Raw genomic sequence first — 13922 nt, 5'->3', positions numbered from 1 at the left:
GGAGTGGCCATCACAAAGCCCTGACCTCAATCCTAAAGAAAATTGTGGGCAGAACTGAAAAAGCGTGTGCGAGCAAGGGGGCATACAAACCTGACTCTGTTACACCAGCTCTGTCAGGAGGAATGGGCCAAAATTCACCCAACTTATTGTGGGAAGCTTGTGGAAGGCTACCCGAAGTGTTTGACCCAAGTTAAACAATTTAAAGGCATTGCTACCAAATCATAATTGAGTGTATGTAAACTTCTGACCCACTGGGAATGTGATTAAAGAAATAAAAGCTGAAACAAATCATTCTCTCTACTATTATACTGACATTTCATATTCTTAAAATAAAGTGGTGATCCTAACTGACCTAAAACAGGGAATTGTTACTAGGATTAAATGTCAGGAATTGCGAAAAACTGAGTTTAAATGTACTTGGCTAAGATGTATGTAAACTTCCGACTTAAACTGTTCAAGCTACTAATAGCAAGCACATGTAAATAATAATATTAACAATAACAGGGTGAAAGGGATGAGATGTTTGATGATATTTTTTGACATAAAACACATAAAATGATGAGGGAAATGGCATGGTTGAAAAATCAGCATCTAACTATGCGGTACATTCTGTGCTCTTAATGAAGATGGATTCCATACAATGTGGTGCTGAATATTGTGTAATTGATATGTAAAAACAAGCAATTTCTCGCTCTCACTGAGCTTAGAACGTCTGAAATTCCATTTATTTGATTTACACCATTTAAAACCTGTCTAAACTATTGTAATGTAGTATACTTTCAATTTGAAACCTATAAATTCAATTAAGAGTTTATTGCACTTATAGAATGGCTTTAGAAAAACATGTTTAACTTAGGCATAACATGAACCTCTGAGTTTTGGTTTACGTTCACCTGAAAAACGAAGGCCAACTTGACAAGAGTGTGACCATTCTTACACATTTTCAGTTAGCCATGTGTGCCCACATTTTGTTCAAGACGTTTTCTTGGCTGTCATGGAGTTTTTACAGAAATGCTTCTCAGTGGTTTGGAGAATGACTTCCCCCTCTTAATATCTGAGAAGAAAAGAAGAAAGCATTTCATCACACACAGCATAATATATCTTGTAATGTGAGTTATGATTAATCACGTGTTGAAGCATCATGGGCCCGTTTCCCAGACCTACGCCTACTCCTGACTCCTGCACTAAAAAACATGCACAATAGTTTGTAGAATGAGATGAGGAGTTTCAAGACTCACTGTGAGACGTGACATCCTGACACATAGGCGTAGTTGCCAGTATAGCGGACCTCACAGCGCACAATGTTGTTGCTGTAGTCAGACTCTGGAACCTGATAGCTGGGGTTCACACTGATCTAAAACACAGAAAGAAAGGGGTGAGAGTACAAATGTTTCATATTTCATAAAGACAATGAAAATGTGGTCTAAAACAGTTGCAACAGAGTCGCAACAGGGGACGGATAAACATTGATTCCGAACACAGTCAAGGCATTTCAAATCAGCCTTTTTGCTTCTCAGAGCTGGTGTTTGAATACCTTGGGACACGTTGTTCACCACCAAAGTGCCAATAATGTCATCTGTTTTTGTGACAAACCTTCAGGACGTAGTTCCCAGGTTTCACATCTGTAATATCGATCCACTGGCAGTCGATGTCTGCGTTATAGGTATCATAACATCCTGGACTCAGGCCCTATGATTAGACAACAGTAAGCAGCCCTCTCATGCCATTACAGACAGAGTATTCAACTGTAAGTAAGCATCTCTGCTGGATATCATAGCCTGGTACTGAACAGCCATACAAGCTACAGAAAAATAGTAAAAGTTGGATATCCCTTTGATTCGATTGGTCAACATGACATAAAGCAACACGTGTTGTGTCGGTAACCTGGGTGTGTGAGGTGCAGGCAAAGCGTCTGTAGTAGCCGTAGTCACAGGAGCTGTCCTCCAGGCAGAAGCTGGCCTTGTGTCCCTCAGCCACACTCCTCCCACCGGAATCCAGCAGGTCATAGTGGCTGAACTCATCCATGCTGTGGTAATGCCTGGAGAGAAGCAGGACAATGGAGTTTGATCAGTGTTTAAATAACTGACTCAATCACTTTGTCATCACTTTGGCTGGCATTCAATCAAACATGTAGGTAGAAAAGTGAGAAAAAAATGTTGTTCCAATGCAGAGAAATACATCAAATCAAATCAAAGTTTATTTGTCACGTGCGTCGAATACAACAGGTGTAGACCTTACAGTGAAATGCTTACTTAAAGGATCCTAACAATAGTGCAAAAAAGGTATTAGGTGAACAATAGGTAAGTAAAGAAATGAAAACAACAGTAAAAAGACAGTGAAAAATAACAGTAGCGAGGCTATATACAGTAGCGAGACTATAAAAATAGCGAGGCTACATACAGACACCGGTTAGTTAGGCTGATTGAGATAGTATGTACATGTAGATATGGTTAAAGTGACTATGCATATATGATGAACAGAGAGTAGCAGTAGCGTTAAAGAGGGGTTGGCGGGTGGTGGGTGGTGGGTGCGGGACACAATGCAGATAGCCCGGTAAGCCAATGTGCAGGAGCACAAGTTGGTCGGGCCAATTGAGGTAGTACGTACATGAATGTATAGTTAAAGTGACTATGCATATATGATAAACAGAGAGTAGCAGCAGCGTAAAAGAGGGGTTGGGGGGGCACACAATGCAAATAGTCCAGGTAGCCATTTGATTACCTGTTCAGGAGTCTTATGGCTTGGGGGTAAAAACTGTTGAGAAACCTTTTTGTCCTAGACTTGGCACAGTACCACTTGCCATGCGGTAGTAGAAACAACAGTCTATGATGGGGGCGGGGGGTTTTGACAATTTTTAGGGCCTTCCGCTGACACCGCCTGGTGTAGAGGTCCTGGATGGCAGGCAGCTTAGCCCCAGTGATGTACTGGGCCGTACGCACTACACTCTGTAGTGGCTTGCGGTCGGAGGCCGAGCAAATGCCGTACCAGGCAGTGATGCAACCAGTCAGGATGATGCTCTCGATGTTGCAGCTGTAGAACCTTTTGAGGATCTCAGGACCCATGCCAAATCTTTTTAGTTTCCTGAGGGGGAAAAGGCTTTGTCGTGCCCGCTTCATGACTGTCTTGGTGTGTTTGGACCATTCTAGTTTGTTGGTGATGTGGACACCAAGGAACTTGAAGCTCTCAACCTGCTCCACTACAGCCCCGTCGATAAGAATGGGGGCGTGCTCGGTCCTCCTTTTCCTGTAGTCCACGATCATCTCCTTAGTCTTGGTTACGTTGAGGGATAGGTTGTTATTCTGGCACCACCCGGTCAGGTCTCTGACCTCCTCCCTATAGGCTGTCTCGTTGTTGTCGGTGATCAGGCCTACCACTGTTGTGTCGTCTGCAAACTTAATGATGGTGTTGGAGTCGTGCCTGGCCATGCAGTCGTGGGTGAACAGGGAGTACAGGAGGGGACTGAGCACGCACCCCTGGGGGGCTCCAGTGTTGAGGATCAGTGTGGCAGATGTGTTGCTACCTACCCTCACCACCTGGGGGCGGCCCGTCAAGAAGTTCAGGATCCAGTTGCATTGGGAGGTGTTTAGTCCCAGGATCCTTAGCTTAGTGATGAGCTTTGAGGCTACTATGGTGTTGAACACTGAACTCTAGTCAATGAATAGCATTCTCACATAAGTGTTCCTTTTGTCCAGGAGGGAAGGGCAGTGTGGAGTGCAATAGAGATAGCATCATCTGTGGATCTGTTTGGGCGGTATGCAAATTGGAGTGGGTCTATGGTTTCTGGTATAATGGTGTTGATGTGAGCCATTACCAGCCTTTCAAAGCACTTCATGGCTACGGACGTGAGTGCTACAGGTCTGTAGTCATTTAGGCAGGTTGCCTTTGTGCTCTTGGGCACAGGGACTATGGTGGTCTGCTTGAAACATGTTGGTATTACAGACTCAATCAGGGACATGTTGAAAATGTCAGTGAAGACACCTGCCAGTTGGTCAGCACATGCCCTTAGCACACGTCCTGGTAATCCGTCTGGCCCCGCAGCCTTGTGAATGTTGACCTGTTTAAAGGTCTTACTCACGACGGCTACGGAGAGCGTGATCACACAGTTGTCTGGAACAGCTGATCCTCTCATGCATGCCTCAGTGTTGCTTGCCTAGCATAGAAGTGATTTAGCTCATCTGGTAGGCTCGTGTCACTGGGCAGCTCGCGGCTGTGCTTCCCTTTGTAGTCAGTAATAGTTTTCAAGCCCTGCCACATAAGATGAGCATCGGAGCCGGTGTAGTATGATTCAATCTTAGCCCTGTATTGACGCTTTGCCTGTTTGATGGTTCGTCGCAGGGCATAGTAGGATTTCTTGTAAGCTTCCGGGTTAGAGTCCCGCACCTTGAAAGCGGCAGCTCTACCCTTTAGCTCAGTGCGAATGTTGACTGTAATCCATGGCTTCTGGTTGGGGTATGTACAGTCACAGTGTACAGTCACTGTGGGGATGACATCCTCGATGCACTTATTGATAAAGGCAGTGACTGATGTGATGTACTCCTCAATGCCATCGGAAGAATCCCGGAACATGTTCCAGTCTGTGATAGCAAAACAGTCCTGTAGTTTAGCATCTGCTTCATCTGACCACTTTTTTAGAAACCGAGTCACTGGTGCTTCCTGCTTTACTTTTTGCTTGTAAGCAAGGAATCAGGAGGATAGAGTTGTGGTCGGATTTACCAAATGGAGGGCGAGGAAGAGCTTGTACGCGTCTCTGTGTGTGGAGTACAGGTGATCTAGAATTTTTTCCCCTCTGGTTGCACATTTAACATGTTGATAGAAATTTGGTAGAACTGATTTAAGTTTCCCTGCATTAAAGTCTCCGGCCACTAGGAGCGCCGCCTCTGGGTGAGTGGTTTCCTGTTTGCTTATTTCCTTATACAGCTGACTGAGTGCGGTCTTAGTGCATTTTATACGATTTCAGGTACAGGTCCAGTCAATGAGGCTGAGACCTACAAATCAGTTGTACAAAAACAAGCTGCAGGATGTAGGTCAATATGTACCCCATACTTGATGTTGGTACAGTATGTGACTTACTTCAGAGTATAGCTATGAGCTGAGGTAATGTGAAATGCAGACTTCTCTGGAATCAAGATACTTTTGAATGTATTCATTATGACAAGGTTAGAGACTTTTCCCTCTGAAGGTTCTGGCTACACATCCAGCATCACATTCCTCATATGCAGCAGAAGTTATGGGTTGGAGTCAAATATTTTGAAGTGGAAATTGGAGTCAAAAACATTGACATAGACTTTTGCATTGCTACATATTGCCAGACAAATCTGTCTGATGAGACCAGTATGTTGATGATCAAAATATGGACATTAATCCACTCTGTGTGTGAGAGAGAAGAAATAAGAAAGAGTGAAAGAAAACAGAGTGTTGGTGTAACTGGCAGACAGAGACGGAGACAGAGAAACACACATTTCCAGAGCGAGGTGGAAAGGCATATAGACAAAAAGACATTGAGAGAGACTCACTGGTGACAACTGTGCCATTCCCAGGAGTAGCGCGGTCTGCTTGGCAGGAAGTCAGCCGTCCCTTGGTTCTTCACACGTTGTGGGAACCTCAGCAGCATCCGGGTGTCATAGTCTCTGGCGCTGTAAGCCGAACTGCCCTCCCAAAGCAACATCAACAATACACTTGAATACAGAACTGAATACAGATCTGAATACACTTTGGACACAGAATGGGATCGAGTGCATTTATAAGCCATATACACTCTACCTCCTTTTTAAGAAAGTGTATGATCTTACTTTTCTGGGAAAGGTTTGGAAGAGGGGGGAGTGGTTCCTTTCAAAAAGGATATGGCTGTTTGGGTTAGTTTTGATAATGAGTTTACAGTCTGGCTAGTGATGATTTTTCCACGTAAACTGCAGAGCGTTTAAATTATTTGTTGAATTCTACCACTCCACCCAACTGGTGGCAGGATTCTATTTATCCACAAAATGCATCCCACTGGGCACACCATGTCATTTCAAAATGGACATTTGGGTAATATTTCATTGAGATGTTGATCAATGTGTTATCACAATGCTTTCAACCATCTAAAAGCACAACCAAATTCCAATAGAAAAACAACGTTTGATTTTTGGTTTAGTTGTCATTTAAATGTGCTATCACTGCACTTTCAACCATTTAAAAGCACAACAAAGTAAAATGGTAATACAATGTCAGTTATTACAACAACTTAAAGGGACAGTTCACCCAAATTACAAAATGACACATTGGTTTCCTATCCCTGTAAGCAGTCCAAGGACAAGCTATTACAGCAATTCATGCTTTGGTTTAGTGTCCCTGGCACTGTTATATCGGTCCCATGACTTGAATGGGATTTGTGCAACAAATGCTAAAATGTTAGCATGTGGAAAGAGTGCCAGGGAAACTAAACCAAAGCATGAATTACTTTCATCGTGATTGCTGTCATACAGTGGTCACCAACCTTTTCTAAGTCAAGATCAGTTTCTGAGTCAAAATGCAAGCTGAGATATAACGCTAAGATTTTTATTTTACATAACTTAAAAAACGTAAGCCTATGAAACATTAACCTATTTAAAACAGTTCTCTACCATTGAGGTTTGTGCCGTACGCTATAGGCCCAATATATTATCACTGCATATTGGCTTTGCTTGAAATGCCCTGCCAATGCGTTGTAGTTTGCACAATTTTTTAAAATTACATTTCAAATTTGAGGAAGGCTATATGATCACATTGGTAATAGATCAGTTGTTGTATTACTTGTGAGGCACAGCTGTGTGAGCGTACATTTTAATATTTACGGGGCTGATGATGCCTGCATCTGATGGTCAGTCTCAGCAGAGGGAGAGAATAGGAGACTGGAGTCTGCCCCTCAACGTCCCTCCGCTCTCCCTTTCCTTTGCTGACACTGACCAAAAAGTGTGTCTTCCAGCTGATGGCGAAACTCGAGTCCCACCGCATTATTCCTGCCTCATGCACAAATTCATGGTGTTACTCCTATGAACAGAGAAAGTGAAATATTCATCTAATAATAACGCAAACCTATCTATACACTTTCCTACTCATTACAGCTGCAGTGTTGGTGGTAGTGCGAGTGGAAGTAGGAAGAACCCGCATTTTGATAGCCTATAAAAGTGTTGGATAAAAAGTGTTGACAGTGCTGAGTAAGAACTTAAACTCACTCATAAAACAGCAGCTATTTGCTGTGTTCGTTGACAGTCTCTCTCTAGTCATGGTTTAAAAAAAATTGAAATCTAACAGTGACAACTTTGCTGTAGCTTTCTTTAAGCCTGCTACTTTACTGCAGACATGGTAATCTGAGCCATCCGATTGGCCAGGGGTAGGCCTATAGTGCACTTGATTTGCTCTCCGGGCCTGCTGAGAAGGCAGAGTTTGTACAGTGAGGGAAAAAGGTATTTGATCCCCTGCTGATTTTGTACGTTTGCCCACTGACAAAGAAATGATCAGTCTATAATTTTAATGGTAGGTTTATTTGTGTACCTTCAGACACATGAAATGGTTCAACATTGGATCACTTCACCTACCCGGCGCGCAGGGCAGCTGAATTGGGTGCATCTACCGCCAAGAGCGCGAGACAAATACACAAAAAAAACAGGAACCCAAGGCGTTATCAAGGCGTTATCTTTTTTTTTTTTACAGAAATATTTGGCAATCGACTAGGAATGCCTTGGATCGCGATCGACTGGTTGGTGACCACTGGCTTACAGGGTAAGGGAACCAATATGCAATTTTGTAATTTGGGTGAACTATCCCTTTAATGTGGTATCACTGTGCTTCATCTAATAGCACAACCAAATGACCTGTATAGCAGTTGAGATTAATTTAAAACTATATAGTGCAAGGGATCAATGCTGTTCAAGATTATGCACAGATTATTACAGAAATTGTGAAGATCTCTACAGACCTACAACCTTTGAATGCTATCTTGAACATGCACACCTTCTATGATTACATAAGACATTTATAGTTACAGTAGGCTAACCTCAAAATGTGGTCATGGATGTGTTACTCATTTTAAGGTAGAATAAATACTGTTACATTCGTTTGTAAGATAGCCTCAATTTAAGGCTATTTCCTGTATTACAAAAATATTATTGAATTGTGTTTTGTTGACAACACTACCAAATACCAACATTTAAAGGATATCTAATGCTTGGATAGTTTAATCTGAGCCACTGGCTTAATCCTATTCTTTATCTTTTATTTTTGGTTTACTTGGAGACTTGAATCCAACATATAATTTGTTAACTTGTCAAAAAGTTAATAGGCTATTTAATGTATTGGAGAAGTGATATTGTGTTTGGTTGTCAACAAATTCCAGTATGTCTACAAATTAATAATTTATATGTTGGATTCACATCTCCATCTCAACCAAGAATCACAGTTAAAGAAAATGAATAAATCAAATCATACTTTATTTAAAGTACATTTAAAGTTTGATTTCATTTGAGTTAGTCCTATTCACTTAGATTTTTGGTTGCAATGGAGACGTGAATCCAAGATACATAAATTATTAATTTGTAAACAAACTGGAATTGAAGCCAGAATAAATTAGTGGCAGATATGGAGCTATCCAAGCAGACGATACATCTCCTTCAAATGTTGATATTTAGTTGCATTGACAACCAAACACAATTCAATATCCAGTTTGTCGCCATCTCAACCAAAAATATAAGTTAAAGAATAGGACTAAATCTAATCTAATCAAACTTTAAATGCACTTTAAATAAAGTTTGATTTGATTTAGTCCTATTCTTTAACTTTGATATTTGGTTGAGATGGAGACATGAAACCAACATATTAATGATTAACTTGAAGATTAAATTTGAAATCAACAAATGCTTGAAACCCTAGGCCTATATACACTGAATAAAAACATAAACACAACATGTAAAGTGTTGGTCCCATGTTTCATGAATTAAAATAAAACATCCCAGAAATGTTCCATATGCACGAAAAGCTTATTTATCTAATTTTTTTGCACAAATGTGTTGACATCTCTGTTAGTGAGCATTACTCCTTTGCCAAGATAATCCATTTACCTGACAGGTGTGGCATATCAAGAAGCTGATTAAACAGCATGATCATAACACAGGGGCACCTTGTGCTGGGGACAATAAAAGGCCACTCTAAAATGTGCAGTTTTGTCAGAAAACACAATGCCACAGATGTCTCAAGTTTTGAGGGAGCGTACAATTGGCATGCTGACTGCAGGAATGTCCACCAGAGCTGTTGCCAATTTCTCTACCATAAGCTGCCTCCAACGTCGTTTTAGAGAATTTGGCAGTACGTCCAACCGGCCTCACAACCGCAGACCACGCAAGCCCAGTACAGCCCATTTATACTTAAGTATACTGACACTTAAATATATTTGAGCAATTACATTTACTTTTGATACTTAAAAAACGAATATTTTTACACTTTTACTTGAGTCATTTTCTATTAAGGTATCTTTACTTTTACTCAAGTATGACAATTGGGTAATTTTTCCAACTTTGAAATTACGTTGACTTTGATTCAACCAGTTAGCACCCAGTGGGATGTGTATGCTGCTCTAGGGTAAACCAAAACCGCAAACACTCAAGTGTTACGACTCACACACATTCTGACTCACACCTTGAAGTTGTTGGACAATAACCTTCTCTTTAAATCCCATAGAGTTTGTTCCAATAATACCTTGACAAGCAATTCTCTTCGCTTGCACATCTGAGGTTGTACATAGGAACTCTCTGGACATATGCGGAGGCTTGAATGTAGTATGCGTCTGGCACAAGATCAGGCAGACCTAGAGGGGATATATTTGTTTTAATCACAAATTATTGTAATATCAAGAAAAAACTATGACACAGACCGTATCTTTTTAATCTTTTTACAGCTACATGTAGGCTACTGGACAAAATATTCTGGCACTGCAGCAAATGCATTCCAAATTCCAATCCTTCAAACATGCTGTCCAAAAGTCCACAGTCTTACCGTTCTGATGGTAACTTGTGCCATATCCAGGTCTCTCTCTGCGCCTGGGACTCTCGTACACGTCATAGTAATTGTAGTAAGGATTATCTGAATCTGAGGTCTTGTATGGGTTGTAAGGATCATCCCCTGCCATCACGTCTTCTCTTCTCCGCGATGGGGACAGTTTGTCCTGTGTCCCATTCGTCGTGCCATTTGCCTTGGTTTCTGCATGGCCACTTGGATGGACATCCTGATGCTGGCGCCCCTGTCCCCTCGGGGGCCTTGGAACTTGAGGTGGTAGCCAGCGCGGGCGCGCTCCTGCACTGGACACAGTGTGGGTAGACGAGGGAGACTGTCTTGAGGAGTCAGAAGGCTTGTTAGCTTCCCCATCTCTAATGATGGTGACAGGTCTCTCCTGCTCTTTATTGGCGCCTCTTTGCTTTGGTGGTCGATATTCTGAGCCGTGACTCAGAAGGCTAAAAACGTTACCATTGTGCGCCCATTGTATTGTCTGCCGTATACCTGGCACTTGGTTATTTACTTGTCTTGTCTCCGGTGGATGCTGCTGAGATTGGACAGTTTGCAGTATCCAAATGAATAAACATACGTGCGCACACGCATAAAAAATGCCAAATTTACACGCGCCCATAATACAATTAATTCAAATAAATAGATTATGACTAAGAATTACAAATATTTTAATTTCTGTGGTCTAGCATTTGTACTTTGAAACTAAAGTACATTAAAGTAAGTCTAATTTACACCAAATAAAATCCTGAAAAACCTGCACCAGTATTGCTATGTTCTCCACGCAACCTCACATCGTTCTGTTCGGAGGTTTGCAGATGCGCTAAGAGTGGGGAGGAGGAGTTGAACATTTGACGTTTCTAATTCGGTTTTTAGACAAGCCCGGTGCTCATGTAATAAATAGACGGAAAGGCTACTTGACACCGACCCTCCAAATGGCTCTGCTCCAGAGTTGGATAACAGAAAACCATGTGTTATGGTTTTTCTTGCACTGTCTGAAGTTATATAACTGTCTGACATAAGGCTTTGTGTAATGTAATTAGAAAGAGGGGAGGATGTGTAGCCTAAAAACTAACCATGGAGTAAAATGACAATTATTCAGCATTTATAAATGAAATATGAATGTTTAATTTAGATACATTTATCTATGATACATAGTGGCTCAATGAATCCACATTTCAACAGGTCCCTCAGTAAATACCTACGTCACCCTGATATATTACGAATTGCAATTTGTACAGTATGTTACAAATTTGCAAACACTTATAATATGGAGACCTATCTGGATAATCAAGGTGGAATCACTGATGTGTAGACTTTGCTAATGACTGCTTATGTCTTGGAAAAACACAACACAGTAAAAGCACAATGCCTTTCTGCAATTACCCCACCCAGGAGAATATCCTGGGAGAAAACACCACACGCACACACACACACACAGACACACACATACACATACACATACACAGACACACACACACATACACATACACACACACAGTAGTTTATAGTCAGACATTAGTTGGGAAGATTCTGATGGACTTTTTCTCATAGTATGTGATAAGAAAATAACAAGTTCCTCAGCCAGATCAACAGGAACGCAAATGTTATGACAAATAGCACTTACTCTGTCGGATGAACTCTGACAAAAGTACAACCCATTGTGCCAGAATCTCAGCACATCAACTTTCTCATAGGAGAAGCTCTGAAATGTAAACAGGATTGCATGATGGGTTTACATGTCACTGGAACGTCCACTCCCAAGTCCCATAAACCTAAACTGAACAAAATATTCCAGTTATACTTTTCCAATACCCTCTTTCTTTTTGGCCCTTCTTTGGCAATGTGATTATCTTATTTTCAAGCTTTGCAATATGATTTTATGTCACAGTTATTTTATGCAATAAACACATTGAGGTCTCTGTGTTCTTTCACTTGGGAGTGTTTCATTGTGGCCTCTGGTTGCAGTGTGACCACGTTGACCCCTAAAGTCTTGGACAAATCTAAACCTTTACTCTTCTCTTGCAGTATGCCACTGAAAACACTTCCCTGTTGTTAACACTAGGCCTAGGGACATAATACATGGTTGGGAAATCTTAATCAATGGTTTTCATTTTTCTCTGTCTAGCCGTCTTTATACATGACTGACCACAGTAGCCACGACTGCACTGCAGTACCAGATGAAAAAACATTTGAATAGAACACAATCTAATCTCTCAATCCACAGCCAATACTGCTGTACACTATCAAAATACAGAAAGTACAATGCACACTAAGAATCCTGAAACTAAGGGAGCAATGTTATATCCACACCCACATGTGACACTAGGGGACAGATTGTAGCAAACCAATATAATTATTATTTTTGATCTATTACATAGTTTTGTAATAGGAATGTTTTCCATTGGACACTGGGCACTTTCTATTAGTCATCATTAACTCAACAGTATTGTACATTGCAGATAGACTAATCAATGTGTCCACAAAGCTCTTTTCATCAACCACATAAAAAGACAAAATAAGGAAATATGGAAAGAAGCACTTGTTTTTAACCTCCTAAAATTATAATAAATGAACATATTGTATTTTTGCATAAATTGGCATAGAATTTGTCATTGACATAGACCTAACACTGTGGAAAAATCCAACTTTATAGAATAGGCCAGCCAGTAGTGAATTATAAAAGTCTGCTTTGCACATCTGCTTTCCGACAAGCGTCACATGACTTCACATCATCCCTTGTGTAAGCTCTCTAAAGGCAAATCACAGCCAAGAGGCATTATTTGACATGTGCCCTCCAACCGTCTTGGAATTGAATAGCAGACATTTGGTCCCGTGAAGTGGAGTAGCCATTGGATATAGTCAAAACACACAGTTCAATCTAAAATAAGCAACAAAGACAACTATGGGGATACAATGATATATTTAAATGTACAGGGCTCTCAAAAGGAACAGTACACTTAGTGAAAAAACAGGCTTCTAACAAACAGTTGTGGCAAACCTTTAGCCAATTTGCAGCAAACTCAGTATGAATATGCAAATTAGATCAGGTTTTTGGTTGCTGTGTGTTAACTACATAAACCAAATCACATAGAACTTTAAATGAACTTGCTTCTCACAGAGAAAACTAAACATACTAAATATACCAAACAACGTATTCAATGTCTTAACAGATACAAATAAATCCAATACAACTTGAAGTCATCAGCATGGTAATGAAGAAAAGAGCAAAGACTGGATATTGTTTATTTAATATTTTTATGTTGCTACAACATTTACATTAGAGAACTGTGAACACTATGGGGATATTGACCGTAGGATGTTTAAAGGGGCAACTACAGAATTTACATGAGCCAAGTGATAACTGAGCAATAGCTTTCAACCAATGGAAGTTTAAAAGATAATTAACAACACTGAAATAATTAAAACAGAAAATTCAAACCCAGTTCAGAACTATTGACTTTTTTGAGTGAACTTTGGAGAACTTTGAACCCTGTAGAAGTCCTTCGTCCAAAGCTTGTTGAATGCATGCACTGAAACAATCAGAAAACACACACACAAAAAAAAAATGGATACTGAAAACATTTTCTATTTTGGCATCTTAAAAGGTAGACTCAGCAGCTAATGAGCGGGTTCGGCTTCGGAAAAACGGAGTCAGCTGTTACGAAGTTACCTTGGTGTTGGTATGCTTCTCACTGAAACTGGCTTTCTATATTTTTTTCAGCAAGGAAACAATGTTTCTGCCCTGTACAAATGCTATATAAACAAACGATGTAGCTAGCATAAACTGGGACTTAGGCCTACTAAATTTCCCTTTAAATGTGTTGCCAACTGTTCCTAGAGAGGCACAGTATACACGATTTTTCTCCAGCCAAGCCTCAACACAATTGGTTCAAACTAATCAACTAATT

General features: G+C 40.7%; 1 protein-coding gene across 1 annotated transcript; it reads right to left on the bottom strand.

Annotated features, from left to right (window-relative positions):
* Positions 1-701: 701 nt before the first annotated feature.
* LOC139543891 (protein-lysine 6-oxidase-like) lies at positions 702-10817 on the bottom strand. The gene is made up of 7 exons (XM_071350402.1): positions 10006-10817; positions 9709-9817; positions 5514-5645; positions 1885-2038; positions 1594-1689; positions 1239-1354; positions 702-1054 (listed from the first exon to the last, which is right to left on the bottom strand). The coding sequence occupies exons 1-7, from the start codon at positions 10631-10633 to the stop codon at positions 1048-1050; spliced, it is 1242 nt and encodes a 413-aa protein (XP_071206503.1). The 5' UTR covers positions 10634-10817; the 3' UTR covers positions 702-1047.
* Positions 10818-13922: the final 3105 nt, after the last annotated feature.

The sequence above is a fragment of the Salvelinus alpinus genome, chromosome 18, assembly GCF_045679555.1.
Source record: "Salvelinus alpinus chromosome 18, SLU_Salpinus.1, whole genome shotgun sequence".
NCBI lineage: Eukaryota > Metazoa > Chordata > Actinopteri > Salmoniformes > Salmonidae > Salvelinus > Salvelinus alpinus.
Note: the sequence above shows the minus strand (reverse complement) of the source record. Positions and strands in the feature narration are given on the sequence as shown.